This window comes from Tiliqua scincoides, chromosome 2, assembly GCF_035046505.1.
Source record: "Tiliqua scincoides isolate rTilSci1 chromosome 2, rTilSci1.hap2, whole genome shotgun sequence".
NCBI classification, from domain to species: domain Eukaryota; kingdom Metazoa; phylum Chordata; class Lepidosauria; order Squamata; family Scincidae; genus Tiliqua; species Tiliqua scincoides.
Window position 1 is genome coordinate 7,608,134 of NC_089822.1, and position 26,499 is coordinate 7,634,632.

General features: G+C 42.9%; 1 protein-coding gene across 2 annotated transcripts in view; it reads right to left on the reverse strand.

Annotated features, from left to right (window-relative positions):
* Window positions 1-26,499, reverse strand: part of DYM (dymeclin) — a 218,900-nt gene that overhangs the window by 68,627 nt on the left and 123,774 nt on the right. The window contains exons 14-15 of one of the 2 annotated variants that reach the window (XM_066615842.1): window positions 22,926-23,090; window positions 588-690 (exon numbers count right to left, since the gene is read on the reverse strand). In XM_066615842.1, the coding sequence (XP_066471939.1) occupies window positions 588-690; window positions 22,926-23,090 (268 nt within the window). The remainder of the gene's footprint in view (window positions 1-587; window positions 691-22,925; window positions 23,091-26,499) is intronic. The other variant, XM_066615843.1, reaches the window with a different exon arrangement.

The window sequence follows — 26,499 nt, forward strand, 5'->3', positions numbered from 1 at the left end:
ATTACCATTATAGCAGAACCCCTGATTATAAGTCAGGCAGCAGCCTTAGGGCCTCTAAAAAGTTTGGGAACCACTGGCCTAGAGGAGACAAGTTGGCAAGAGGCCACAGCCAAGCAGAGGGCAGCCCACAGCTTGAACACTACACGTGTACCACTTTTGCAGGCCTGAGACCATGTTAGATCATATGCTACAGGTATTTCAAATTGCTTCTGTTTTGCAACATTATGTATGGATGCTGCTAGAAAACCAAGTTATGGCTTGTCACCGCTTCAGTTTCCTGCCGTCCTTTGCACACACAACTACTGCTCCACTTCATCCACACCATTATAAGGGCAAGCACATACAAATGCTCAAAAATTGCAAGCTGTCAGAGACTGAAGAAAATTTCTCAGCTATGAATAGCTGTGGTTTTTATTTTGCCATTTGCAAGTGTACTTTTTATTTTCTCAGTGAGTTTCAGACATGATGTCATCAGCAGAACTTCCTATATTTTGGTGCTGGTGGTTTGATAGACTTCTGCAAACTTAGGGGTGTGGCCTTTGCTTAGATTTTGGTATGTCCCCTAAAACATTACACTTGGTACTCACGTAATCTGGAAGTGGAGAGTCATCCGAAGCAAGGGAACCTCTCAAGGACTGTGTGGCCTGCTCCAAAACTTTGTTGTGTTTTTTTGACAACAAGGAAAACAAACTGGAAAACAAACAAAAACAGAAAAGGTTTCTTTTTTTTACAAATAATTCGCAAGGTGCTAATTTTCTACAAAACAAAGACTGTCACCTTTGAAGTGCCCTTCAAACTGCATCTTACATAGAAAATTTTGTTTTTTAAAGTTTATAGTTAAATACAAACGTATCCTTGGAAACAGAATTCTGAAAAGAACAGGTTTATTTTGATAATGGAACATTTTTGAAATAGTTCACAGAGCTAACGTTTTGTTTTGCCATCCCAAATGGGTAAGCTCTAAGTGGCAGTGCAGATGAAACATAATATTGGCCCTTCATTAAGAGTCAAAGGATCAGGCTGCAGGGTTTGCACGACCACTTCTCCCCAGTTCCTCATGTAAACTCTCATCATTCCCTCTACCAAGGATTGGCATGATGCCTGACTGATGTTAACCAGTTAACACTAACTTGGAAGTGCTCCAACCCTAACATTTGGAATCAGAATTAATGCCAATTTCTCTATCTGGAGTTAGCATTACTTTATATTTCATCTCGGCAAAACAGTTTAAGGATTAAAAAATGAAAATAAGCCCTGCAAATACTTCAGTTGCAAATTTGCCCTTTAATCAACAGATATCACCCCAATATTGCACTAACAGCCCAATTCTACCTAAATCTGCACCAGCATGACATCCGCTGCATACCATGGGAAATTTTTAGCTGCTAGAGGCTTCCTTGGGGTAAGCCCCAGCAACCGTTATGGGGTATCTCAGACCTTTGGCCAGCTTTATTGCATTGTTCTGTGCAGGCGGATCAGGCTCAGGAAGGGTCCTGGGATTTGGCATGTGCTGCTACTTATCCCTTCCCACCCGATCACTGCCCCATTCCTCCCACCCTTTCCCATGCTGTTCAACCCCCTTACCACCTTTCTTTAACCTCCTGCATGGGCTTACCTGCTCTTGTGGGCATCTGTCAGCCCGCCAGTGCACAGGAGGCAGCTGCAACCCCTCCGCTGGCACAACACTAGAACACTGACAGGGGAGGGGGATAGGATTGGGCCATAAAGCTGTGAAAAGGCTTGCTGCTTTTCCATAAGAACATAAGCCCTGCTGGCTCAGACCAGGGGCCCATCTAGTCCAGTTTTCCATATCTCACAGTGGCCTATCAGATGTCTCAGGGAGCACACAAGACATCAAGATACTTGCATCCTGTTGTGACTCCCTTGTATCTGGCATTCAGAGATAAGCTTTACACTCTCACATAACACCAGAATCAGGGGACATCCACTAAAATTGAGCATTGGGAGGGTTAGGACAGACAAAAGAAAATATTTCTTTACTCAGCATGTGGTTGGTCTGTGGAACTCCTTGCCACAGGATGTGGTGACGGCATCTGGCCTAGATGTCTTGAAAGGGGGATTGGACAAGTTTCTGGAGGAAAAATCCATTATGGGTTACAAGCCATGATGTGTATGTGCAACCTCCTGATTTTAGAAATGGGCTATGTCAGAATGCCAATGCAAGGGAGGGCACCAGATCTCTTGTTATCTGCTGTGCTCCCTGGGGCATTTGGTGGGCCGCTGTGAGATACAGGAAGCTGGACTAGATGGACCTATGGCCTGATCCAGTGGGGCTGTTCTTAAGCTGTCTCTAAAACCTGGATGTTGCATATAGTCACCATGGCTTCTAACCTGTGATGGACTTCTCCTCCATAAATATCACCAATTCCCTTTTAAAGCATCTAGGCCATCACAACATCCTATGGCAAGGGGTTTCACAGATTAATTACAGGCTGGGTAAAGAAATATTTCCTTTTGTCTGTTTAAACTCTCCCAGCAGTCAATTTTAGAAGACGCTTTCTGGTTCTGGTGGTGTTGCATGAGACAGAAAAGAACTTTCCTCTATCTAATCCATGCACAATTTTATATTCTCAATCATGACCTGTTCTCTCTCCTGGCACCTTCTTTCTAGACCGAAGAGCCCCAAATCCTGTAGCCTTTCCTTGTAAAGGAGGTGCCCCAGCCCACAAATCATTTTCGTCACTGTCTTCTGCACCTTTTCCAGTTCCACTATAACTTTTTGGAGATGTGGCGACTAGAACTGGACACAATACTCTAGATGCGGCCTTACCATTGATTCGCACAATTATTATTTGTACTAAAAACACTTAGATATAGCTTTTCAACAGGAGTAGTTAACAAACCAAGGTGATCACCAACTTCACTGAGCCACGGCGCCGGACAGATGCCAACAGATGCCAACAGATGCCGGACAGATCCCAACAGATGGGAACATTTCAAGAATACCGTTTACAACACTGCCTTGTCCATATTTGGCAAGAAGACCAACAAGGCGGCAGACTGGTTTGAAGCCCACTCTGAGGAGTTGACACCAGTCATTGAGGAAAAGAGGAGAGCTCAAGCAGCATACAAGGCCTGTCCCAGTGAGCGCAACCTGCAGGTCCTCCGAACTGCTCGCAGCAAAGTCCAACAGACTGCCAGGAGATGTGCTAACGACTGGCTCCAGCTCTGTTCCGAGATACAGATAGCAGCTGACACGGGCAACATCAAGGGGATGTATGATGGTATCAAGCAGGCCCTAGGTCCAACACAGAGGAAAATTGCCCCTCTGAAGTCTGCCACAGGCGAGGTCATCCAGGATCGGGCGCAGCAGATGGAACGCTGGGTGCAGCACTACTCTGTGCTATATTCCAGAGAAAATGTAGTCACCGAAGAAGCACTGAACAACATTGAGTGCCTGCCTGTGCTGGAAGAGCTTGACAGTGAACCAACCCTAGAAGAACTTCACATGGCCCTGGACTCCCTTGCCTTTGGCAAGGCACCTGGAAAAGACAGCATCCCTGCTGAAGTCCTAAAATGCTGCAAAGAGATCATCGTCACTGAGCTGCATGAAATCCTCTGTCTCTGCTGGAGAGAAGGTGGAGTACCTCAAGACATGAGGGATGCAAACATCATCACGCTGTACAAGAACAAAGGTGACAGGGGTGACTGCAACAACTACCGCGGCATCTCTCTCCTTAGCGTTGTAGGAAAGCTGTTTGCCCGAGTTGTACTAAAGAGGCTCCAGGTACTTGCAGAGAGCGTCTATCCAGAATCGCAGTGTGGATTCCGAGCCAACAGGTCCACCACTGATATGGTATTCTCCCTTAGACAACTGCAGGAGAAATGCAGGGAACAACGACAGCCACTCTTTATAGCCTTCATAGATCTCACAAAGGCTTTCGACCTGGTCAGCAGAGACGGCCTCTTCAAGATTCTCCCCAAAATTGCATGTCCACCCAGGCTCCTCAGCATCATCAGATCTTTCCACAAGGACATGAAGGGCACTGTTGTCTTCGATGGCTCCACATCAGACCCTTTTGACATCCGAAGCGGAGTGAAGCAGGGCTGTGTTCTTGCACCAACCTTGTTTGGGATTTTCTTCGCTGTCCTGCTGAAGCAACAGAAGGCATCTATCTCCGGACCAGATCAGACGGAAAGCTCTTCAACCTCTCCAGACTGAGAGCAAAATCCAAAGTCCAGCTGAAATGTCTGCGTGACTTCCTCTTTGCCGACGATGCAGCTGTCACTACCCACTCTGCCAAAGATCTCCAACAGCTCATGGATCGTTTTAGCAAGGCCTGCCAAGATTTTGAACTGACAATCAGCCTGAAGAAAACACAGGTCATGGTTCAGGATGTGGACTCACCTCCCTGCATTACAATCTCTGCGCATGAACTGGAGGTTGTCCATGACTTTGTGTACCTTGGCTCAACGATCTCCGACACTCTTTCTCTCGATACCGAGCTAAACAAGCACATCGGTAAAGCAGCTACCACATTTTCCAGACTCACAAAGAGAGTCTGGTCCAACAAGAAGCTGACGGAACATACCAAGATCCAGGTCTACAGAGCTTGCGTCCTGAGTACACTTCTGTACTGCAGCGAGTCATGGACTCTTCGCTCACAACAGGAGAGGAAACTGAGCGCTTTCCACATGTGCTGCCTCAGACGCATCCTCGGCATCACCTGGCAGGACAAAGTTCCAAACAACACAGTCCTGGAACGTGCTGGAATCCCTAGCATGTATGCACTGCTGAAACAGAGACGCCTGCGTTGGCTTGGTCATGTCGTGAGAATGGATGATGGCCGGATCCCAAAGGATCTCCTCTATGGAGAACTCGTGCAAGGAAAGCGCCCTACAGGTAGACCACAGCTGCGATACAAGGACATCTGCAAGAGGGATCTGAAGGCCTTAGGGATGGACCTCAACAAGTGGGAAACCCTGGCCTCTGAGCGGCCCGCTTGGAGGCAGGCTGTGCAGCATGGCCTTTCCCAGTTTGAAGAGACACTTTGCTAACAGTCTGAGGCTAAGAGGCAAAGAAGGAAGGCCCATAGCCAGGGAGACAGACCAGGGACAGACTGCACTTGCTCCCGGTGTGGAAGGGATTGTCACTCCCGAATCGGCCTCTTCAGCCACACTAGACGCTGTGCCAGAACCACCTTTCAGAGCGCGATACCGTAGTCTTTCGAGACTGAAGGTTGCCAATACAAGTTAACAAAGCAGTTTACATACAATGGCATAAGCATATTGGCAGTTTATTCTCAATCCCTTTTTAAGGATCTCGAGCATGGGATAATGCATGTCCAAGTGTGTCTGAAGTCCAGGATGCAGATAGACAGAGGTTCCAAAGAAATGGGGAAAATTGCCAAGGTCCACATATTGACCTTGCTGGCTGAATACAGCATGGAACACATCATTCATGGTAAAGCCTACATATCCAGTGAGGTTTAGTGAAAGTAGTGAAAGACTCGGAAATTTGTATTGTTTATTAAATTTTGGAACACTTATTTTTCAGCAGAACATAGGATAGATATAGCATGGCTTTGAACATAACATTCCATTCAGCATCATTTGTACCAACAAGCAGCCATCACTTCAGCTTGTGTTTCATGAGGCATCAGTATGTATCACTGGCGTCACTAGGGGGGTGCAGGCCGCACCGGGTGACGCGCCCTGGGGGGAGGACGCACTAACTTCGCGGCGTTAGGAGCTACCCTATCGTGCCATACACCGTTGGAAGCAGAATGGCCAGCAGAGTGCAGTGCAAAAAACAGAATTGAAATTGTTCCTTTTGTTCCAAAAGTTATAGCCAAAAAACCAGAAGGAAAAAATGCTTGGAGCCTTATGAAAAGTTAAAGTGAGCTGTAGCATGCGTTTACTCATTAGTAGGTGTACTTGCCATAGTCTGTCGGAAAGGACAGGCTGAGAGGAATTCAATGACACCAGAATGGTTCCGATCCAATGAATGCAGCCCCCCAAAAACACCCGAGAAGCTCCCCCCTTTCAGCTGTGAGTCTGAGCCAGTAACGAAGCCACGTGGTTGCGTTTACTCGCAAGTAGGCGGACTTGCCTTAGTCAAGGCAGGCTGAGAGGCTCCAAGGACGTTGGGATGGTCCTGATTCAATGAATGCAGCCCCAAAAACGTGGAGAAGGAGGTCCCCCCTCCCAGCTGCGAGTCTATGGAGCTCTATGGAAAGTGAAGCAGCCTCATGGCGCTTTACTCGTGAGTAGGCAGACGTGCCTTGGCTGGTGGTCAGGCCAGGCAAAGGGGAATGTGAGGACACCAGAATGGTCCTGATCTGATGGAGCTGGAGTGCACAAATGCTCCAGACGGCAGCCTCCCGCCCCCCACTAAAAAGGATAAAAAAGTGGCTTTAACTGGTAAGAAGAAGTTTTCTATTTTGCACTTGCAAAGCCAGGTGGGTCTTTGTATTGATATGCTTGAAACAGAAGAACTTTCAACTGGGCAATGGGAGGGCTGGAAATCTCACTGATTCTTTTTGGAGGGTTGTTATTGCAGGCAGACTACAGAGTAAGCTCCATTGACCACTATGGGACTTACTTCAGAGTAGACATGCATAGGATTGGGCTTACAGGCTGCAATCCTACCCACACTTTCCTGAGAGTAATCCCCATTGACCACTATGGGACTTACTTCAGAGTAGACATGCATAGGATTGGGCTTACAGGCTGCAATCCTACCCACCCTTTCCTGAGAGTAAGCCCCATTGACCACAATAGGACTTACTTCAGAGTAGATTCACTTGGTGGAACAGGACTGGCTCCCCCTTATGTAATTATTTTATTTTAATTTATTTATAATTATTTATTTTAATTTGCTTGATGATGTCACTTCTGGCCATGACATCACTTCCAATGGGTCCTGGACAGATTGTCATTCTAAAAAGTGGGTCCCAGTGCTAAAAGTTTGACAACTGCTGCAATAAGGTGCTAGTAAGTTGACATGGGGTGGTGGTGTGCGTGTGTGAGACTCTACAACTTTTCAAAACCACTAAAATCAGAGTTTGGAGGAATAAGACCATCATGTTATATATCAATCAATGCGTAATGAGGACATCCACTCAAATTGAGTGTTGGGCGGGTTAGGACAGACAAAAGAAAATATTTCTTTACTCAGCGTGTGGTCGGTCTGTGGAACTCCTTGCCACAGGATGTGGTGCTGGCGTCTAGCCTGGACGCCTTTAAAAGGGGATTGGACAAGTTTCTGGAGGAAAAAGCCATTATGGGGTACAAGCCATGATGTGTATGCGCAACCTCCTGATTTTAGAAATGGGTTATGTCAGAATGCCAGATGCAGGGGAGGGCACCAGGATGAGGTCTCTTGTTATCTGGTGTGCTCCCTGGGGCATTTGGTGGGCCGCTGTGAGATACAGGAAGCTGGACTAGATGGGCCTATGGCCTGATCCAGTGGGGCTGTTCTTATGTTAATTTCATGCAGAATGCAATGAAACAAACCACATTGAAATATCTGTTATAACAAAAGGTACAGCCAAAAAACCGGTGGGGACGGGGCAATGGTACATCACCACATCCACCTGGGGCGTTGCCCCGCCCACGGTGCGCAGGCCTCCCGCACCGGGTGACTCGCATCCTAGTGACACCACTGGTTTGTATAGTAGCATCCCTGCCTATGAGTCAAAAGAATACCAGACATGTTCGCTTGTACTGGTTTACATGGGTCATACTCTACCAACCACATTCTTTAAGAGTATTTCTGAATATATCCAGAGGCTTCAGTAGGAGTGGTGAAATTGTTCTACAGAATTTGATTTATGGATGCTAGCTTCTTTCCTGTGATTTTACATATCACAAGGTATGTGGTTCCAAAAGACAAGGGGTATATTTTATTTCCTGCTTCACTGTATTTTTAAAAAGAAGATCTTATGCAAAAATAGAACTAATGATATCTTCGTCACAAATGCAATTCCCACACCCACCATTGCGAAATCTGCACAGCACTGCAAGGGCTTAATACTAATACAATAATTTATATAAGCTATTCATTTATATACAAATCCTTTCAGTAGTCACTTATAAGAACAAGTCCACAGTTCCAGGCAATTCATTCTGCATGTTGCCTCTAGATTCAAACTACTACTACTAAACCAGTATTGCCTTGCAAGAAAAGAAAAATTATCAATGACACATACATATCCCAGAAAACCACAAGGAATTGTTAATCCATAGCATGTCCTGCAAATGTGACAACAATGTTGTCTATGAAGTACACTAAGCAAAGGCTTTGTTAGAACTTGAGTAGCGGCTGTGCTTGAACACGCAAGTTGGGAGCAACCTTCATGCCTCTACCAGGTTCTTGTGAAATTAGGGACTACAGCACCGGTTTTCAAACTCTCAGGGAGAACTTGAACTGCAGTAAGTTTCTGCAGGGGGTGAAGGCAGTGATGTGATTCCCAGGATTGCATTGCTAAGGGGACTGCAGGGACTGGGATGCACTGACCAATCCCTGCAGCAGCCTGTCAGGGGTGTGGGGAACCCTGTGAGAGTGTCTGCAGGGCTCCCTTGCAGCTTAAAAAGTGGAAGTGGAGTGATCAAACTCAATTTCCGCAAAACTGGAAGTAGAGCGCTATCGCTGTGTTTTCACTTTTAGAAGGCTGGGGAGCCCTGCAGATAGTCACTCAGGGTTTCCTACACCCCCGACAGGCTGCTAAAGGGACTCGTGAGTGCATCAGTCCCTGCAGCCCCCTTAGCGACTCGATCCTGGGGATTTCATCACTGCCTCCCTCTGCCCCCGCCCCTTAAGGGGAAAGTGGCCAGGGCTCACAGACTAGGGCATCGCAATGCCTCAGTCTGAAAAGCCCTGGGCTACAGAGTTACGATCCAGGCCTACAAAAAACCTCTCATCTGCAGCAAAAGGTCAAAGAAGGTCGTGCAATATGGTCTAGAATAGGGGTTCCCAACCTTTAGGAGCCCACAGACCACTGAGGCAAAATAGTCATGGATTATATGCACTTCCCTGCCCCAGTACCCTGCACACAAAAATACAACTAAATCTGCAGTAATTAGATGATATTTATTATTTATAGAGATTTGTGGGTTCCTGTTTTTGTGGCCAGCTAAGGCTGGGGCAGTCCATTCTCCTCCCTCTCTGGTGGTTCAAGGAGGAGCACTTGCTCGTCAAGATGCTGGAAGTAATCGAAGGCAATCATTTTTGTTCCTGAGACCCTGTGGACCACTTCTCAGGGTCTGAGACAACACCTGTGGTCTGTTGGGAACCAGTGGTCTAAAAGCTTCCAGGGTGGGATAACAATATTTTAAAATAAATAAAATCTGAAGGAGGGCCCCTAAAGTTGATTGAAAGAAGTGAACCAATTTCTGCCCAGGGCACAGTTGTATATATGCAGTGTTGAGCAGAAATGGCTTAAGCAGGATCACGTGTGGCAACAAGCTGCCACTGCAATGAAAGGGCCGTTAGCATTAACCATGGTTAACATCAGCACTGGTACAGCAGGTATGCAGTTAGCAGAACAAAAGTCCACCTGCAATCAATTCAGGTTATTTGCTGCTTCAGGTGGGAATAGAAATATACTACGAGAAAACTGTTAAAATACTTTCAACAAATATAAATAAGCTAAATCTGCTGGGAAAGTCAAGACAGCCTTGTGATTCATACTACCATGGTTGTGCAAATTTTTCCATATTTAAAGCCACCATGATTTTGAAAAGAAAAACATTTGGGGCCTCTGGTGACACACTAATTAGATTTACATCGTCTTCAATTTATGTGCAAGCTGACCTTGTTTTTGCAGAGGAAACCTGATATATCCTTTGAAATGTTGAAATAAAACACAAGGCACAGAGCTTAAACAAAAAAGGGTGCTCTTTTGGAAATTAAAATCAATTCATGGACAAGTTTATCAGAATTTTTATTCAAGAGCACATTTATAATTTTAAGTGAATGGGACTCAAGATGAATTAGTTATCAGGTTTCTTTAAATAATGATAAAAATCTGAGTTCCAAGCAGCATATCATTCAACTGTATGTACTGTGTGCATATGGCTGCAGATGAACATTTTTTTCCTCTAGGGGGAAAAAAGGTGCACAGATATCTCCATCAATGCCTTTCCACTTAATTCATAATAAAATTATATAATGCCAAGGGAAGAGTTGATTTTTCCAAGTGCCAGAGCTATTGAAGATCCCTATTTGTTCAACACAATGTTTGCCAAGCCGCAAAATGCACTGGTTAGAAGAGAAATAATTTTCAGTTTCACTTAACTGTAAAATGACCTTCCTATTCCTGGAAAAACAAACAAAAAAACCTGTGTGGAGATATAAAGGTCTGATACAATGGAGAAGGGTAGGCTGCTTACCCATAACTACCTATACTTCTTTTGACTGAGCATTTATGTACGAGACCAATATAGTGGAGTTGTGTGCATGCACAGAGCCAGCTTTGGAAGCTTCCTTGCCCCACATCTGAGTAGGGAAACCATGTGAGCAACCATATGTCACAAGTGCAGGTAGACTGTTCCATTCCCCCATTCTTCTGAGGTCTACCCCAAAATATAAACTGCCACATTTGAACAAAATTATTACAAATGTTTCTGTATCACTTTGCAATTTAAAAAAATCACAAATGGCATATCAAATTAAATAACTGAACAGTTCCCCATCCCACAAGGGCTCCCTTTAAAAAAATGAGGAAGAAATATCAGCAAACTACCACTAGAAAAGAGGCTATGCCGGTGTCTATAGGGATAGTTGTCATCCCCCTGCTATAAATAAGACCATCCCTTCAAAAGGTACCACTTCACCCGGCTAGAAGGGGTAAGCTGGAGCTAGTCCTGCTGAGACAGTCAAGTAGGTTGCACATCTGCACAGATGACTACTCATGTTATAGGTAAGCAACCTGACCTCCTCCTTTGTGGCTTCTGTAACACAACCCATTTTAGGGAAATGTTTTACAGTCAGCAGAGTGTTGTGATTTTTAATCTCAGATGGTTAGAAGCGAAGCATTCTCTGAGCACAGCTGCTCTTTGGGGGACCTAATGCAGGGTTAGCTGCCTTGCTACTAACTCTGGGTTTCTATTTGCTTTCAATATTCTCTGTTCTGCATGTCACTAAAACACCAAAAGTCTCTAATGTACTCTCAGATGGAAATTCAAACCCTGTTTTGCTGTTGCTGGACTTCTCACAGCTTGAGGAAGGAGGGAGCACAAAACCAACATTTGTTTTTCAACATGACATACACAACCTCTCACAAAAGAAATACTGGAGCACCAGGCAGGTTCAGAATTCCCTCATTTGAGGTACAAGAGAAAATGTTGTTCTTTTAAATTCAGCAATAATACCATCAACCCCCAATGCCAGAGAAGTTAGTAGCATGACTTCAATTGTATTACAATTGGACCTATGCAAAAGGTCTTTAAAAAAAAGAATTAAGGCACTTAATTTACTGATTATTATGAGCACATGTGTGCATAAGTTCATCATATGAAAGCATGGAGATAAAGGAACAATTTTACTTTGTTTCATCTAGCCTGCTTTCAATATTAGCAATTATTGCATGCAATGTCAGATTTTGGTAGGTTTATTCACATTTAAGACTAATTTTTCACATAGTTGCTAAATCCCAACACAACAATGGGATCAAGTCTCAAAGGCAATTAGTAGCAAAATAAAATTCCAGATGTAATCAGTGGGTCTGATGCCCAATAAAAACTCTTGTAGTAGGGAACAGATCACGTTTTAAGCAGTATGCACATGTGAGGTTTTCAATTTTTTTTTCTGGAAAAGCTCCATTGCATTGCCTTTAAAATCTGTATGACAAAGAGGACAACTTGGCAGGTGACGTTTTCCCCATCATGGCACCGGCAGTCCAAATGCCAGTTTGTCACATCACTAATATAAAAGAACAGGAGTCCTGCCAGGAAAAACCTGGCAATGCTACATGGTGCACTCCTCTAAATCTCACACTAGATATGGCCCTAAGCATGTAGGTAACACTTCTGTGTATGAAAACAGTGTGTGGTTGGGTGTGAAATGGCATAAAACTTCAGCAGGGGAGAAAGGGGGCTTTAGTAACTTGCCCCCACCATGGTTCTGATTTTGATTGTGGGTCTTTCTGAATGCTGTTTTTAATGGGGGAAAAACCTTCCATTGGCTTTTCATGCAAGTTTTTTTCCATTAAAAATAATGATGGAGAGGCACTGCATTCAAGGACAAAGTACAGTGAGCCCTACTTATTTGAAAGCTTGGCATCTGCAGACACCTCCCCACGGAGGTTTCAGGTTGTCCTACTGCATACACAAGGGTATGCCTGCATATTTCCTCAAACAAAATATAGAAGCACTGTTTACACATTTAGGGTCACATCTAGTTTGACTCTTGAAGTTGGCCGGCCACTCATCCAGTCAGCTAGGGCCAGGTGCTGACAGCCACAGAGCTCTTGAAGCCACCTATGCCTGCTGGATCTATAGCCAACCCTCTACTGCCTCTACATAACAGCTCTTATGTGCTGTTAGTTTTGAAGTCAGTAGAGACTAGGTGGATTACATATTTTGTGGACTGGGGTCAGGTGTCTCTCAGCCAGAGGGCAAGAGAGGCCTAGCCTCACTTGGCTTAATGAGTAAATTCGGTGGTGGAAATTTGAATATGCAAAGGCACAACAAAATGTCTCACTCCTGGCCCCTGGCCAACAGGAATGCATTTCAAATGGAAACTGTAACATCAATACTGTGCTTTATTAGTGCCTCTTAAAACCACATTATTCTTTGTTGAGTTTATTGAATTAGAGTCTAGCTTTTATTGTGAGATCTCAAGTGAACATTCACAAATGATTGAATTTTGTTGTCATGCTTGCAACACAAGCGCTTTGCAGTCTATTACAATTCTTTTTTCTTGGTAAAGCAGCCCAAATTTCATTTTATATTAAAATGTTTAGTTTAAGGACAATAGTGAATATAGTCCATAATAGTTTCTACATGCATGACCGCTAGTTCCCTGAGCAAGAAGTTATAGGATAATTAGCTTACTAGTTTCTCCCCCCCCCCCCCCCCCAAAAAAAAAAATACTCATAACTGCTTCATTTCAGAGGGGAAGGGGTAAAAAGAATGAAACTTGCTTCTCTGCAGAGCTTCTGGATTGAATAATCTTTCATATATGAAATGAATATGTTAATGGACACTGCCAACCCACGAATGTAATCTAGAACAACGTAACGAAAACAGAGTTTTTAAACTGGCACCAATATTTGTTACACTCCTAACATGTAAACTTAAATTAGTTTCAGCTTTCAGGAATGCACTGTTAATGAAGAAGACCCAAATTCTTGTTTAGTTGGCACAAAATAACTATCAGTTAAAAAAAAAAAGTACAGGTTATTATTACAGTGTATAAGTGTATAAGTACAGTGCCTCATTATCCACTAGGGTTCCGTCCTGGAACCACTAGTGGATAAAAAAAATCAGTGGATATCAGGGGAAAAACAGCTTTAAAGATCCATTTCACATTTCTTATTCCTCCAGTCGCCCCAGAATGCATTGATATAGACACTATACTGCAATCAGCACTAGATGGGGTGATAATGGAATCTAGTGGAATGAAATTATAATTTTTTAACAGCTCAAAGGCAGGAAATTGAATTTTGGTGCTTTTTCCTTGTTACAAGGCATTTAAAAGAACCTCAGTATCAGTGGTGAGTAAATTCAGTGAATACTAAATCAAGTACAATCAAAACCGAGCTAAACAAATGCATTGGTAAAGCAGCTACCACGTTTTCCAGACTTGCAAAGAGAGTCCAACAAGAAGCTGACGGAACATACCAAGATCCAGGTCTACAGAGCTTGCATCTTGAGTACACTTCTGTACTGCAGCAAGTCATGGACTCTTCGCTCACAACAGGAGAGGAAACTAAACACTTTCCACATGTGCTACCTCTGACGCATCCTTGGTATCACCTGACAGGACAAAGTTCCAAACAACACAGTCCTGGAACAAGCTGGAAACCCTAGCATGTATGCACTATTGAAACAGAGGCGCCTACGCTGGCTTGGTCATGTCTTGAGAATGGGCGATGGTTGAATTCCAAAGGATCTCCTCTATGGAGAACTCATGCAGGGAAAGCGCCCTACAGGTAGACCACAGCTGCGATACAAGGACATCTGCAAGAGGGATCTGAAGGCCTTAGGAATGGACCTCAACAACCTTGGCCTCTGAGCGTCCCGCTTGGAGGCAGGTGTGCAGCATGGCCTCTCCCAGTTTGAAGAGGCACTTGCCCAACAGACTGAGGCAAAGAGGCAAAGAAGGAAGGCCCACAGCCAGGGAGACACACCAGGGACAGACTACATTTGGTCCCAGTGTGGAAGGGATTGTCACTCCCAAATTGGCCTCTTCAGCCACACCAGACGCTGTTCCAGAACCACTTTTCAGAGCGTGATACCATAGTCTTTCAAGACTGAAGGATGCCAAATGAATGATGATATCCTTGGCTGCCAAATCAGAAAATTTCTTCCATCAAAACAGCAAAACCTCCCATATAGGGAAACTGGTGGCATATACTCCACAAATGTTATGGTGAAAAGAAGCTAATAGAGATCAGGGCTATGATTTGTAAGTTCTCCCACTGCACACACCACACTTTTCCAAAAAGAAGAGCTGTTTGGTTGTTTAAAAAAAGTGTCAAAAGAGGGAAACAATCAAATTCAAAAAGTAAAGTGATGGTTAGGACGTGATAAACTACCTTGCACTTTGCTGCTCCTTGTACCCCAAAGAGAAAGGCGTTCAAGTGAACAAGGTTAAATCTGCAATCGCTGTGTTAAGAGAGCTGTTTCACACAACAAATCGCCAAGGGGTAGTGGCAGTGGTCATGAGGGAAAGCACAGAAGTACGATTGCTTCTAAAGATATTTGAAAACCACCACCACCCACCTAAATCCTGTGGCACAATAAATCTGTTAGGGTTTATTACAACGTAAGTTTTTGTGAACAAGAACTCAGGGAGCTTGAGTCTATAACCCCTGCTAACTGGTTAAGAGGCACTTTTTCAAGTGGTGCTCCTCTTTTATTTAGCAGGAGGAGAATAACTGGCCCACCTCACCCCAGCAGTGTCTTTTCTAGTGGCTGTCTGCTGGTGTTGCATCTTTTTAGATTGTGAGCCCTTTTGGGACAGGGAGCCATTAGATATTTGATTTTCTCTTTAAACCGCTTTGTGAACTTTTTGTTGAAAAGCGGTATATAAATACTGTTGTTGTTGTTATGACAACTTCTGTCACAATAAATCCCTTCATCCTCAGATATCACAAGACATGTTCTTTTTGCTACGACAAACCAACACGGCAAACCTTCCAATAGCCAGTCATCAACTAAAGGTATGGATGGGCACCAAACATTTTGCAACAGCAGGAACGATGGGCTTGTCGACATCTCTTTATAAAAACAAATACTGCAGAATATTTCATGCTTTATCCCTTGAGTATCCACAAATGCACCAAATGGCAGACCATGCTCTGGGAGTGAGGAGACAGTAACGTGCTGTACAGCAAGTGGCAGCATGTACTTTTGCATCCGTGACTTGGTCCTGCCAACTACCTTGCTTTTAGAACACAGGTGAACAGCAACAAATTTAATGTCTTCTTTCATGAAATCCACATACAGGTTGTTACATCTTATATATCATACCCCCCTACACAACACTTTGTAACGGTAGTTCTTTTGCAAGGATAACACTACCCTGAACTCCCACCCATCAAGAGAACTCTCGGCCACTTTGGTTTCGCCAAAGTCACTGCCTGAGCACTTTTCCAAAGCATTGCTAAGGCTGACCCATTTACAAGGTAAAATGTCTTTGACTTGGATAATGTTTGATTTTGTTTTGCTGATTTTTTTTTTTTTTGGTTACCTGTCTTGAGCCTTCAGGATGGGGTAGCTTAAGCCTACAAGTATCCCCTGCTTTTTCGACAGGTTAGGGACCAGAGCAATGGCAAAAAATGAAAATGATCAAAAAGTGGAATCAATTGGCTGCCTTGTAGCTGAGATAGAACTTTCTTTTTAATTTGTTACTGAGATTATTAAAAGATTTGGAATTTGTAACCCATTAGAAAAAAATAACCAGTACATTAACCAGACTCCCTCCCTGGTTGGCCTTGCGTGGTCTTGGTGCTGAGGTCACCTCCGTGGCCGGCAATCCTAGAAGAAGTGGCTGGCAAGCGCTGGTGTGCCACCTTCCTGGATCATTGGGTGACACAGAGGCCTGAGCTGAGGCCTGGCGAGCCCAGGGGCCGGTAGCTGTGCAGAAACCACAACACTTCCTGGACCCACAAAGGTCCAGGAAGGGCCAGGTGAGAGCGGACAGGCACTGCCACCATGCTGCGTCCTGTTCCAGCTCATCTTTGGAGGGAGAGGAAAAGAGCACTGGGTGGCACAGTGAAGCTTCCCATCTCCCCAAACTGGCTCCAAACAGTGGGGAATAGATTGAAACAGTTGAGCATGAGTCAAATGATTGACTACTGGGTATGAAGTGTGTCTAAAGAGCGGACTGTCGAAAATGGTCCATCCATCAAAAACTGGGGTTTACCGGTATCACTTAATGTAAAAAAGCAAATCATTGCACAGAATAAGTGCATTTGGACTATGCAGAATGCCCAGAATTAGAAATACTTGAAAAGGAAAAATTACCAAAAGAGAGCCACTTGGTAGATTTTGATAAACCTTCTTTCAAAAAAACATTCTTACGGTTGGCACTTGGCTATGAAGAAGGAAGAACATTAAAATTATTTCTGAAAAACTAAACTTGTGACTTGCTTCAGGCATGATCTTGTCTGGACCACTCAAAAAATTATGCGATAATGAATTTGTGATGTATCAGGAAGCCCCATAATTACAGTAATTTAATGGCGTCATTCCCTTTTTGATAATGCCTAAAGGGCGCAGTGAACGCAAATTTTAGTTTTTAGCTTCAGGCACATATTCCAGGACATACAGAAGTTTATCAGCTAAACAAAAGTAAAAGAATGTAAGAGCTCATGCTTATACATCCTATATACAGTTAGTCAAAGTGCTCATGGTGAGCAATATGATCCTTGGAATATTTCACATTACATGCGTGAAAGTAACATATTCAAATCCAGAGCAGCCGCAGCTGCTTTTCCAGTTTCTGAGGGCCCTTGGCAAAAGCCTTGCAAGGGTCCTTTAATGCCAGAACTCCCCCACGCACTGGAAAGGGCATCCACGTGCCATCTACCTCCCCCATCCCCCCATCAGAGTGCTTGGGAACCAGGCAGCAAACAGATGCAAGTTCTCCTCCATGCTGACAGCTACAGCTAGACTTGGGGGCAGTAAAGGATGACTCTTGCCTAGCTGCTAGCTGGTTCCCAGGTTATCTCCCCAGAGATTCATTTTAAACAGCAAGGAGATCTAACCAAGCAGTGGGCATGCACAAGTTTGTCTTCACTGCTGCCACACAGGAGAGAAAAGAAGGTCACATGTCCACTGTTCCTGCCTACTGCTCACTGCATCCCTGTTAACCACCCCATTTGGCCTTGACTGGCTGGTAGGACAACAGTGGGAGCAGCAGACCTTTCTGACTTCAGGAGTTGGGTTGGTTAGGCATGGGTGGGCAGGGAGTCCTGGCCCATCACACACCTATGGAGCTATTCCTGGCACACAGTTACATGTAAGCCCCACTGACTTCACTACAATTTAAGGCTACAATTCAGAGCATTCCATTAGGGCCTACATTTCTTCTTTTAATCTGTATACAATAATTTCCTATAAATCTTATTTTAATGTGAAATTTTGCTTTGGCTATCATACAAAAACAAAACTAATTGTGAACCCTCTGAGCCCATTTATTAACAGTATTTATTAACAGTATTTATATACCGCTTTTCAACTAAAAGTTCACAAAGCGGTTTACAGAGAAAAATCAAATAACTAATTGGCTCCCTGTCCCAAAAGGGCTCACAATCTAAAAAGATGCAAAAGAATACCAGCAGACAGCCACCAGAACAGACACTGCTGGGGTGAGGTGGGCCAGTTACTCTCCCCCTGCTAAAAAAAGGAGCACCCACGTGAAAAAGTGCCTCTTACCCAATTAGCATTTCAAGCAGGGGAACATATTTTCATTTATTTCACTATGTAAGCTGCTTTGTGAACTTTCTGCTGAAAACAATAACACAGAAGGAAAAGAATGCTAAGAGGTGGGCTGAGTAAGACAGTTTTGGTAGAGCAATTTGACTCTTTGAAAGCAGGTCAAAGTAGCCCAAAGGGCAGTGGTAGGTGCTCTGGTGGTAGGTCTGCTTTCGCCCAAGGTAGACTCTTGCACTATATTATGATTACAAGATGGTTCATTTGCTGTATTTATGGGTTGTATAACCAATGCATGAAACTGATAGCGGATTACTTTATCAAACAGCAAAACACTTAGAATTCTTCTAATAAAATCTTTCAACATTTTAAATTTACCAGACTCTCCCAAAAACATTTTCTTTTATTCTAATTTTTTGGCTCTCATGCAGACTAGCAAAATGATGAGAACATACACACCCATGTATATGTGTGTGTGTTTTAAAGCAAACACTGTCCTCATAGTTGCTTATTACCACTTATCCCACTGTATACATCAGAGTCTGCGAACATTTCAGTACAAAGGCCACATCATATATTTTACACGCTTTTGTGGGCTAAAAAAATCAGTTTTATAAATAAATGAATGAAATTTAAATTAAAGAATAAGTTTCACTTGGATCTTTTTTGTAATCAGCATGATATGATTCAGAACAGAAGCATGACGATTACAAAGAACAATGCTGTGTTTAAACTGAAAAATGATATAATGAGTAAAAATTTGCTATCCAAATAAAATGAATGAATGAATAAATAACTAAATAAATAAAAATGTCAAACGTTAGCAAAAAACAGCAATAAAAATATTTTAAGTTGCTAAGAGCTGGACAAAATCTTGTGGCGGGCCGAATGTGGCCCCCAGGCCGTAGTTTGGAGACCCCTGGTATACATGAAAACTCAGTTACCCTATTGAAACAAATCACACAAGCAAAGGGATATTTAATTATTGAAACAGATCACCCCAATGTGTATCAGATCACCCCAATTACTGAAACAGATCACCCCAATGGGGCATACATAAGTTCTTGAATCCATTTGGTTCAAGATAACAATGACTACAAGTGCAAAATCATATTTCATTACTCAGCATGTGAGTAAACCTGTGTTTGCCTCTGTTCCAAAACACTTTCAGGATTCTTCATAACTAGTTAGCTTCCGGAGAGCAGAACTAACAACCATGAGGTTCCCAATCCCATGGGTGCTGGGACATTTAAGAACTTCATTTTCCTTTTGCAAGTATCTTCCTCACATTTGAGTTTGTTCAGCAAACATGAATTTGAACCACAAGCTTGCCAAGATAACATGCATTTCTGCACTGAGGGCATATTTTCCCAAGCCACATACATAATTTTGGAAACTTCAATAAATACCTACCCAAAATACCAATACAAACATTTGACGCAGGCAAGAAGTTTATATCTAACAATGCTTTGTATCTACATTGAGGTCTCTAGTGTTGTGATATTACATGCCAGGGAACAGGGCTTCCGGTATCTAGGATGCCTTATGAGACCCTCCCTGGCAAGTTTCCCATGCTTCCTCAGGGTTGCTTTCCATGCACTCTTTTTATTTCCACACTGGGCACTCTGTACCAAAAGTGGTTTTCTCCACAGTCAACTTAACTCTTTCAGGTTAATCCAGCTCATTTCGTTTCCTCATTTTTTTCCTTCAGGTGGAACCCAAAACTTAAGCTGTCAGATATGGCAGCATCCAGGCAAGACTTTTCTCCAGCCTTCTCAGGATCTCTTTCTTGACAGCTCACTTTCTTAGTGCCTGTTGCCTGACGTGGCCACTACATGCAACAGCAGATCAACTCTGCCCCTCTGACGCAGCATTCCTCTTATCCTGGGCTTGTGCTAGTTACTTCATAGTTCAAACTAATGAAAATTAATTGCTACGCATGGAAAAAATGGCTTATTTATAATTTTAAGTTGGACTAGCTTGATAATGGTTTCTCCTGCAGCTAGATTCTCATCTTTGATTCAGACTATCCAACAAAATTCTATCATTAAAGATTGCTATATAGTTTGTTCTGTTCTAAGAAAGGAAAGTTGTTTCAAATTGCATGCCACATTTTCTTCTTCCCTTGACAGTCAAGCTGGTTTTATTTATGTTTACTGTGTGGTCTCTGTGCCATTATATGCTTCCATAGCTGAGATGCTGTTATTTCCATTCTGAATGCTCTCCATGTTCTGGTCAAATTTTGTCATGCAACTTTTCCTTGCTTTCCCAAAATTCTTGGCACCAATAATAAAACATTAAAGAATGTGTAGCATGGGTTTGAATGTACTATTTTATTCAGTGAAACTATACTAGGTTTTGTTCTTTGTAGCAATGTAGTTCACCCCTGAGCATTTCCATAAATTAGAAAAGCAACTCAGAAATGTACACAAAACACACACACACTTAAATTCTTGTGTTATAGCAAGGGTGCCCAAACCCCGGCCCTGGGGCCACTTGCAGCCCTCGAGGCCTCTCAATGCGGCCTTCAGGGAGCCCCCAGTCTCCAATGAGCCTCTGGCCCTCTTGTTGGAGCCCACACTGGCCCGACACAACTGCTCTCAGCATGAGGGCAACTGTTTGACGTCTCACGTGAGCTGTGGATGAGGGTTCCCTCCACTACTTGTTGTTTCACATCTGTGATGCAGTAACAGCAGCAAAGGAAAGGCCCGTCTTGCTTTGTGCAAGGCCTTTTATAGGACTTGAGCTATTGCAAGACCTTCATTCATTCATATAAGTCCATCTTTAATATATTCATTTATGTAAACTTATGTAAATTTATTCAAATTTTAAATGTAAATTAGTTCTTTTTTTCCCCGGCCCCCGACACAGCATCAGAGAGACCATGTGGCCCTCCTGACAAAAACTTTGGACACCCCTGTGTTATAGTATACATGAAAGTTTCTTTATCCTCACTGACTTTTGGGAACTGATGTTAATTACATGATGGTGTTATATTCTACGCTTTGGTATTCATTCATGCATTCTGGTATGTCAAAATGCTCTGCTTAGTAGTTAGCAACTGGCAGCCTATGGGCCAAATCTAGCCCACAGAGGACTAGCTTGAAGCTAAACAACAAATGCCACCACTATAGTCAAATATCTGACAGAACTGGTCTTCTCTTCCACAAAGAAAATCAAGAAACATACATGTATTATTTTTTAGTTCCCTGCCTTTCTCTTCTGAAAGAAGCAAGAAGCAGAGTAGGATCTTCAGACAAAGGTTAGAGACGGAAGTGAAAAGCGGTCTGGTACCCAGAAGTTCTGTATGTGACAACTGAGACAGGGCTGACGTTGCAACAGAAGCTCTGTGCCTCATTCTCTTCCTCTACCTCTCTTATGAATAAGCAATATATGAAGTGACATCACACCCCTCTTTTACAAACGGCAGCCAATAGAAGCAGGGAAACACTTAGCATGATGCTATGTCTTATGTTGAAGCATGATGATATGTCTAATTGTTGTCACAGTGAGAGAAAAAGGAGACATGAAAACTCCCATACTGTAGAGTTTCACCCTAAACCAACTGTTTGCAAATTGTGCTCTCGGGACCCTTGAGGGTCCCTGGAAGAATATAAGGGGTTCCTGAATGAGAACTCGTGTAATGGCAAAAAAGCTTCCCTGAAATATAACTTGCCTACCATTATGTACTTAATCTAGCACTGCTGCATTTCATGTGGGGTAATGGTGAGGCCCAGCAGGCCCATGAACTGAGAATGAATCCTAGAACATGCTCCAAAATATTTTGCTATGCTAGGCATTCCACAAGTTGATGTGGAAGAGGTTCCCTAAAAGTAAGACCTACTAAGGCATTTATATGCTGTGGGTCTTGAAAATTTATCTTGCAAAGTACAACTATGTTTCATTTTGATAGCACAAAATATGAGTTAGGTTATTCACTGGGCCTCAGAATATGGAACTCATTCCTTTTGTCTTAAAAGAAAGTGCACTGACTCCTAATCACCTGACAAGTCCATTTAAATGGACTGGATTTAATAATATAATAATAATATACAGTATTTATATACCGCCTTTCTTGGTCTTTATTCAAGACTTTATTCAAGGCGGTTTACATAGGCAGGCTTATTAAATCCATGCAGGGATTTTTACAAATTGAAAGAAGGTTCTTTCTTTCAAGAACCACTACATTCAAGGTGTTACACTCCGATCTGGTTTAACATTCTGGCCTCCATCCTCCCACGCTCCGAGCAGATGGAACAGCTCAGCTGCAGCTTGCCAGCTGCTTCAAGGTCGCACGGTGCCGGTGGCCTCGAACTGGTGACCTTGTGGGTGTTAATCTTCAGGCAATGGAGGCTCTACCCTCTAGACCAGACCTCCTGCCCCAATTTAGACTTTACAGCCCTAATGACTTTTGGGTGTGCAGCTCTCTGAGGTGATGGCGGGTAATCTGGGACAGAATGTTCTCCACTGACTTTGCAACACCAACTTTGGAATGCTCTCCCCAAGAAGGTTAACCGGATGCAGAGACTGTCATATTTTTGTTGCCACATGAAGACCTTTACTTGCACAGGCAGTTTAGTGTGTCTCATTTTAAAATTATTGCAATCTAGCAATTTTTCCCCTCTTTGTTGCTGGTTTTCTTCATTTCATTATATTTTTATTGATTAGTTTTAATGTGTGTGGTTTTTACGTATGTGAATCATCATCCTCATCTTCATGCATAAAGGGTCTGTTAGTAATAAGCTACTGGTGATCTTGCACCCACCCAACCACCACCCATTTATTCCCTATGGCATGCATAGACGAGTCACACAGAACATGCAGCATGCAGTAAAGGGAGAGCAGAGGTTAATAACCTGGAAGCATAGGATCTGAGAATGTGAGAACAAGTTAAAGACAACAGTTCCTCTCCATTGTCACTGAGGGTCGAGAAGCAATGCTGCAGCGTAGAGCAGTGAGAGTGGGGGAAATAGAGTTTGTCCAAGACATACACATATCTCCGCAAGTGGCGGCAGGTGTAACTGTAAGACAAGGGTAAAGGGAGGAACGGAAAAGAAAAAGAAACAGAAAACAGGAATTTTCCTTTGAGAAAGCTGCATCCAAACATGTTATTCTTTTTTTGCAATAAAAGTCAGTGGCAGACGTCAAACAGCAAAGCAGCAGTTTTTAAAAAAATGTAAAAGGAAGTTGTAAAGACAGAAAAGGGTGGATCATCTCTACAACAACCCAGGATGATTTCATTAGTGATGTAAAGGAGGGTTGCCGGCTTTGGAAGGGAAGGCATGTGTAAACACACCAGAGTTTGCAAATTTACTTTTGGAAAAAAAATTTAAAACCACCATTTCATGTGACTCGAAGACAAATGCTCTTGTGCCAAGACGCAGTATAAAATGTTATGGGAACAGTCACACAGCCTGTGTGGTTTTACACAAGCTGCCATCTTCAACTAAAGGAATGAAAAGGCCAAGCTCATTCCTGAATTACTGCTTTGAGGTTCTCATGGCCATCTTTAGAAAGCCAGCAGTTAACAATAACCCAGCATGCCACAATAGCTAGAGAGTTACAGGCTGGTTAGCCCTACAATCCATGAATCATCCTGGTCTAAGTTTTAGGACTGGTTAATTTTTTCCAGGACATATCCACACTTCCATCTTTGTGCTGCACATAATGAAGCTTCTTGGGAAATATCACTGGCTCTATTTGTAATTGATCTCTTGTGTAAGCGAGTTTCTCAGCACCAAGAATCAGAACACTAAAAGGGGCTATTCGGATGAGGGAACAGGGCTATGTAGATAGGAGCAGTCTTGATCCTCAATAGTCAAGTTGGGCTGCGGGGACCCAATGGTGTTTCCAAGTGGACACATTCCGGATGCATAAAGCACATTCTGTGCTTTATCCCCAACGCTGAGTCTTCACAGGGGAGATTGGGAAGGGACATCTTGTATTGTATGTAAAACCTCCAGTTATAAGACTCCATCTGTTATGTCAGGCATTCTGCTAGTCACACATAATGGACTGGAAACTGGCTTAAACAACAATGTCACACTCTAGTGAGATCAAAAAACAGATCCATGTGCAGGGCTATGCACACAGGGCTAGTATGATTTAAAATGTCTTTTAATGAGTTATATGAGACAACAAAAGCTGGTTGAAATCTGGGACACAGTTGAGATTTGAGGACGGGGAACAGTTTGGTTCAGACATTGGGATCACCAGCGACAGGTTTAGCTCCCATCACTATAGCATCTTCAAGTATGCCCCTATAATTTCACCCATAAATGAACAGTTACCATTTATTACTACAGAGAAAAGCAGAGTATTGCACTTGAAAACCATGTTGCAATGGGAGAAGGAAGATGGAAACGGGACTATAAGGCAGCAAGCCTATACACCAGTGGTTCTCACACATTTAGCACCAGGACCCACTTTTTAGAATGAGAATCTGTCAGAACCCACTGGAAGTGATGTCATGACCGGAAGTGACATCATCAAGCAGGAAAATTTTTAACAATCCTAGGCTGCAATCCTACCCACACTTACCAAGAGTAAGTCCCATTTACAGTCATTATTAAAAGAACATACATAGTAGCTTGTTAAAAGTACAGGTCTGTAACATTTCCCCAAAATGCAGTCACATCTCATGGGAGCATCAAGTCTAATATATTAAAAATAAAATATTGAAATGAATGGGGAACCACCTGAAATTGGCTCGCGACCCACCTAGTGGATCCCAACCCATGGTTTGAGAAACACTGCTATACACGCTTTCCTGGGAGTAAATCGTATTTAATACAATGAGACTTCTGAGTACATAGGATTGCACTGTGTGTCTCCATCCTGCCTCATCCACTTGCCCATCAACATTGGCAAACCTTTATTAAATCAGATTGATAGAGCTATGGAAGGGAACCAAGTACCTAAAAGTAGGACTTCTGCTTGCTTTTTCCAGCATCCACTCTTTCAAGTGTTTGTAGATACAGTCAGTGACATGCTCATGTTAGAGTAATTCATAGCTCAATTTGTGATTTTAAATGGCCATTTACAAGTTTGTTCAGTCTTCTCCCCTGCCCTACATCTTTACCGATGTAGCAAGAAATGGGTTGCTTTCTCCTCCATGGGGAGGAACTGAACACCAGAATCAGGACATGAGATGTACATATATCTGAATGTGGAACTGCTCCAACCCTTCTTTCAAAACCCTCATCAAGAATTCCTGACTTCTATGAAGAAAAACTGGGCCAGGAAGGTGGAGGGAACTGAGCTACATTGTACTCTAGGTTCTCATACTTTCTGCAAGGCTTTTAAAAACAGTTTTTTGAAAGATATACTTATATCCACATTTTATTACTAAAAGGAAAAGGAAGTGATTGAAGAAAAAAAATTATGTACTCACAGAAATTTTCTACTAAATTCCAAAAGCAACCAGAAGAATTTTTTCTTTATGAGTGGGTGAGGCAAGGAGACATGTGCTACTTGCAATAGATTGTGGGCTGCACATTTTCCACTTACGAACAGAAAACTTAATTTCTAGCTATGCGGCAGTAAAGCACTGAAATGTTTGATATCGCCATCTAAAAAGTTAGCAGTTGGAATGTCTGGGTAACTGGAGCCTGGGAAATCAGCAAGTGTGGTTTGGAGTTTTCCTATTGAAAACAGTTGTTCTTAGTTAAAGATGAAACTCTGCCATTTTGGAGATAATGAAACCAATAAAATATCTCTAGTGCCTTTTCAGTGTATAAAATTTTTCCAGGGTTATGTGCTGTATAAATCTGATGAGTTATTAGAAAATAAAATATCATCATCTGTTCTATTAAACCAAAAACACATCAAAATTCTCTGTGTTCCTGAACTACTATGTTGTATAATCCAAAATAAGATCCACAGGCATGTGCAGCCAAACCAATAGGAAAATAAAACCTCCAGAGAACAAGTAGTTTCGAAAGGATATTCGAATAACTATTTCAGAGACCAAATAACTATAACCAGCTATTTATAAGATGGCCTGCCAGAAACACTTCACTTAACAACTCACCAGCTACTCATTTTCACATGCTTACATACTCCCAGAAAGGACATGTCTGAGATCTCAGGATCCTCAACACTTCCCAATAGCTACTTTACATAATTTCTAATAATTATTTTCAGAATTTGCATGCCCTTTCAGTCGAAAGTTTCCAGAACAGCAAATAAGGAAATGCAATGTTGAAATTACACATTAAACAATAAAACATAAAACAATACAAGTTTGCTATAAGGGCACAAGAAGCTCAGTTGACTCAGGGTGTAATCCTAATTTGCACTGGAGCAGGTAGGTGGTCTGTGCTGTATCCAGCATAAGGTAGGGGTTGGTTGGAGTGCAACTTGGAGTAAGGAAATGCATATAACCTTACCCCATGTCCGTGCAAGCCACCCCATGGGGCCACCTGGATC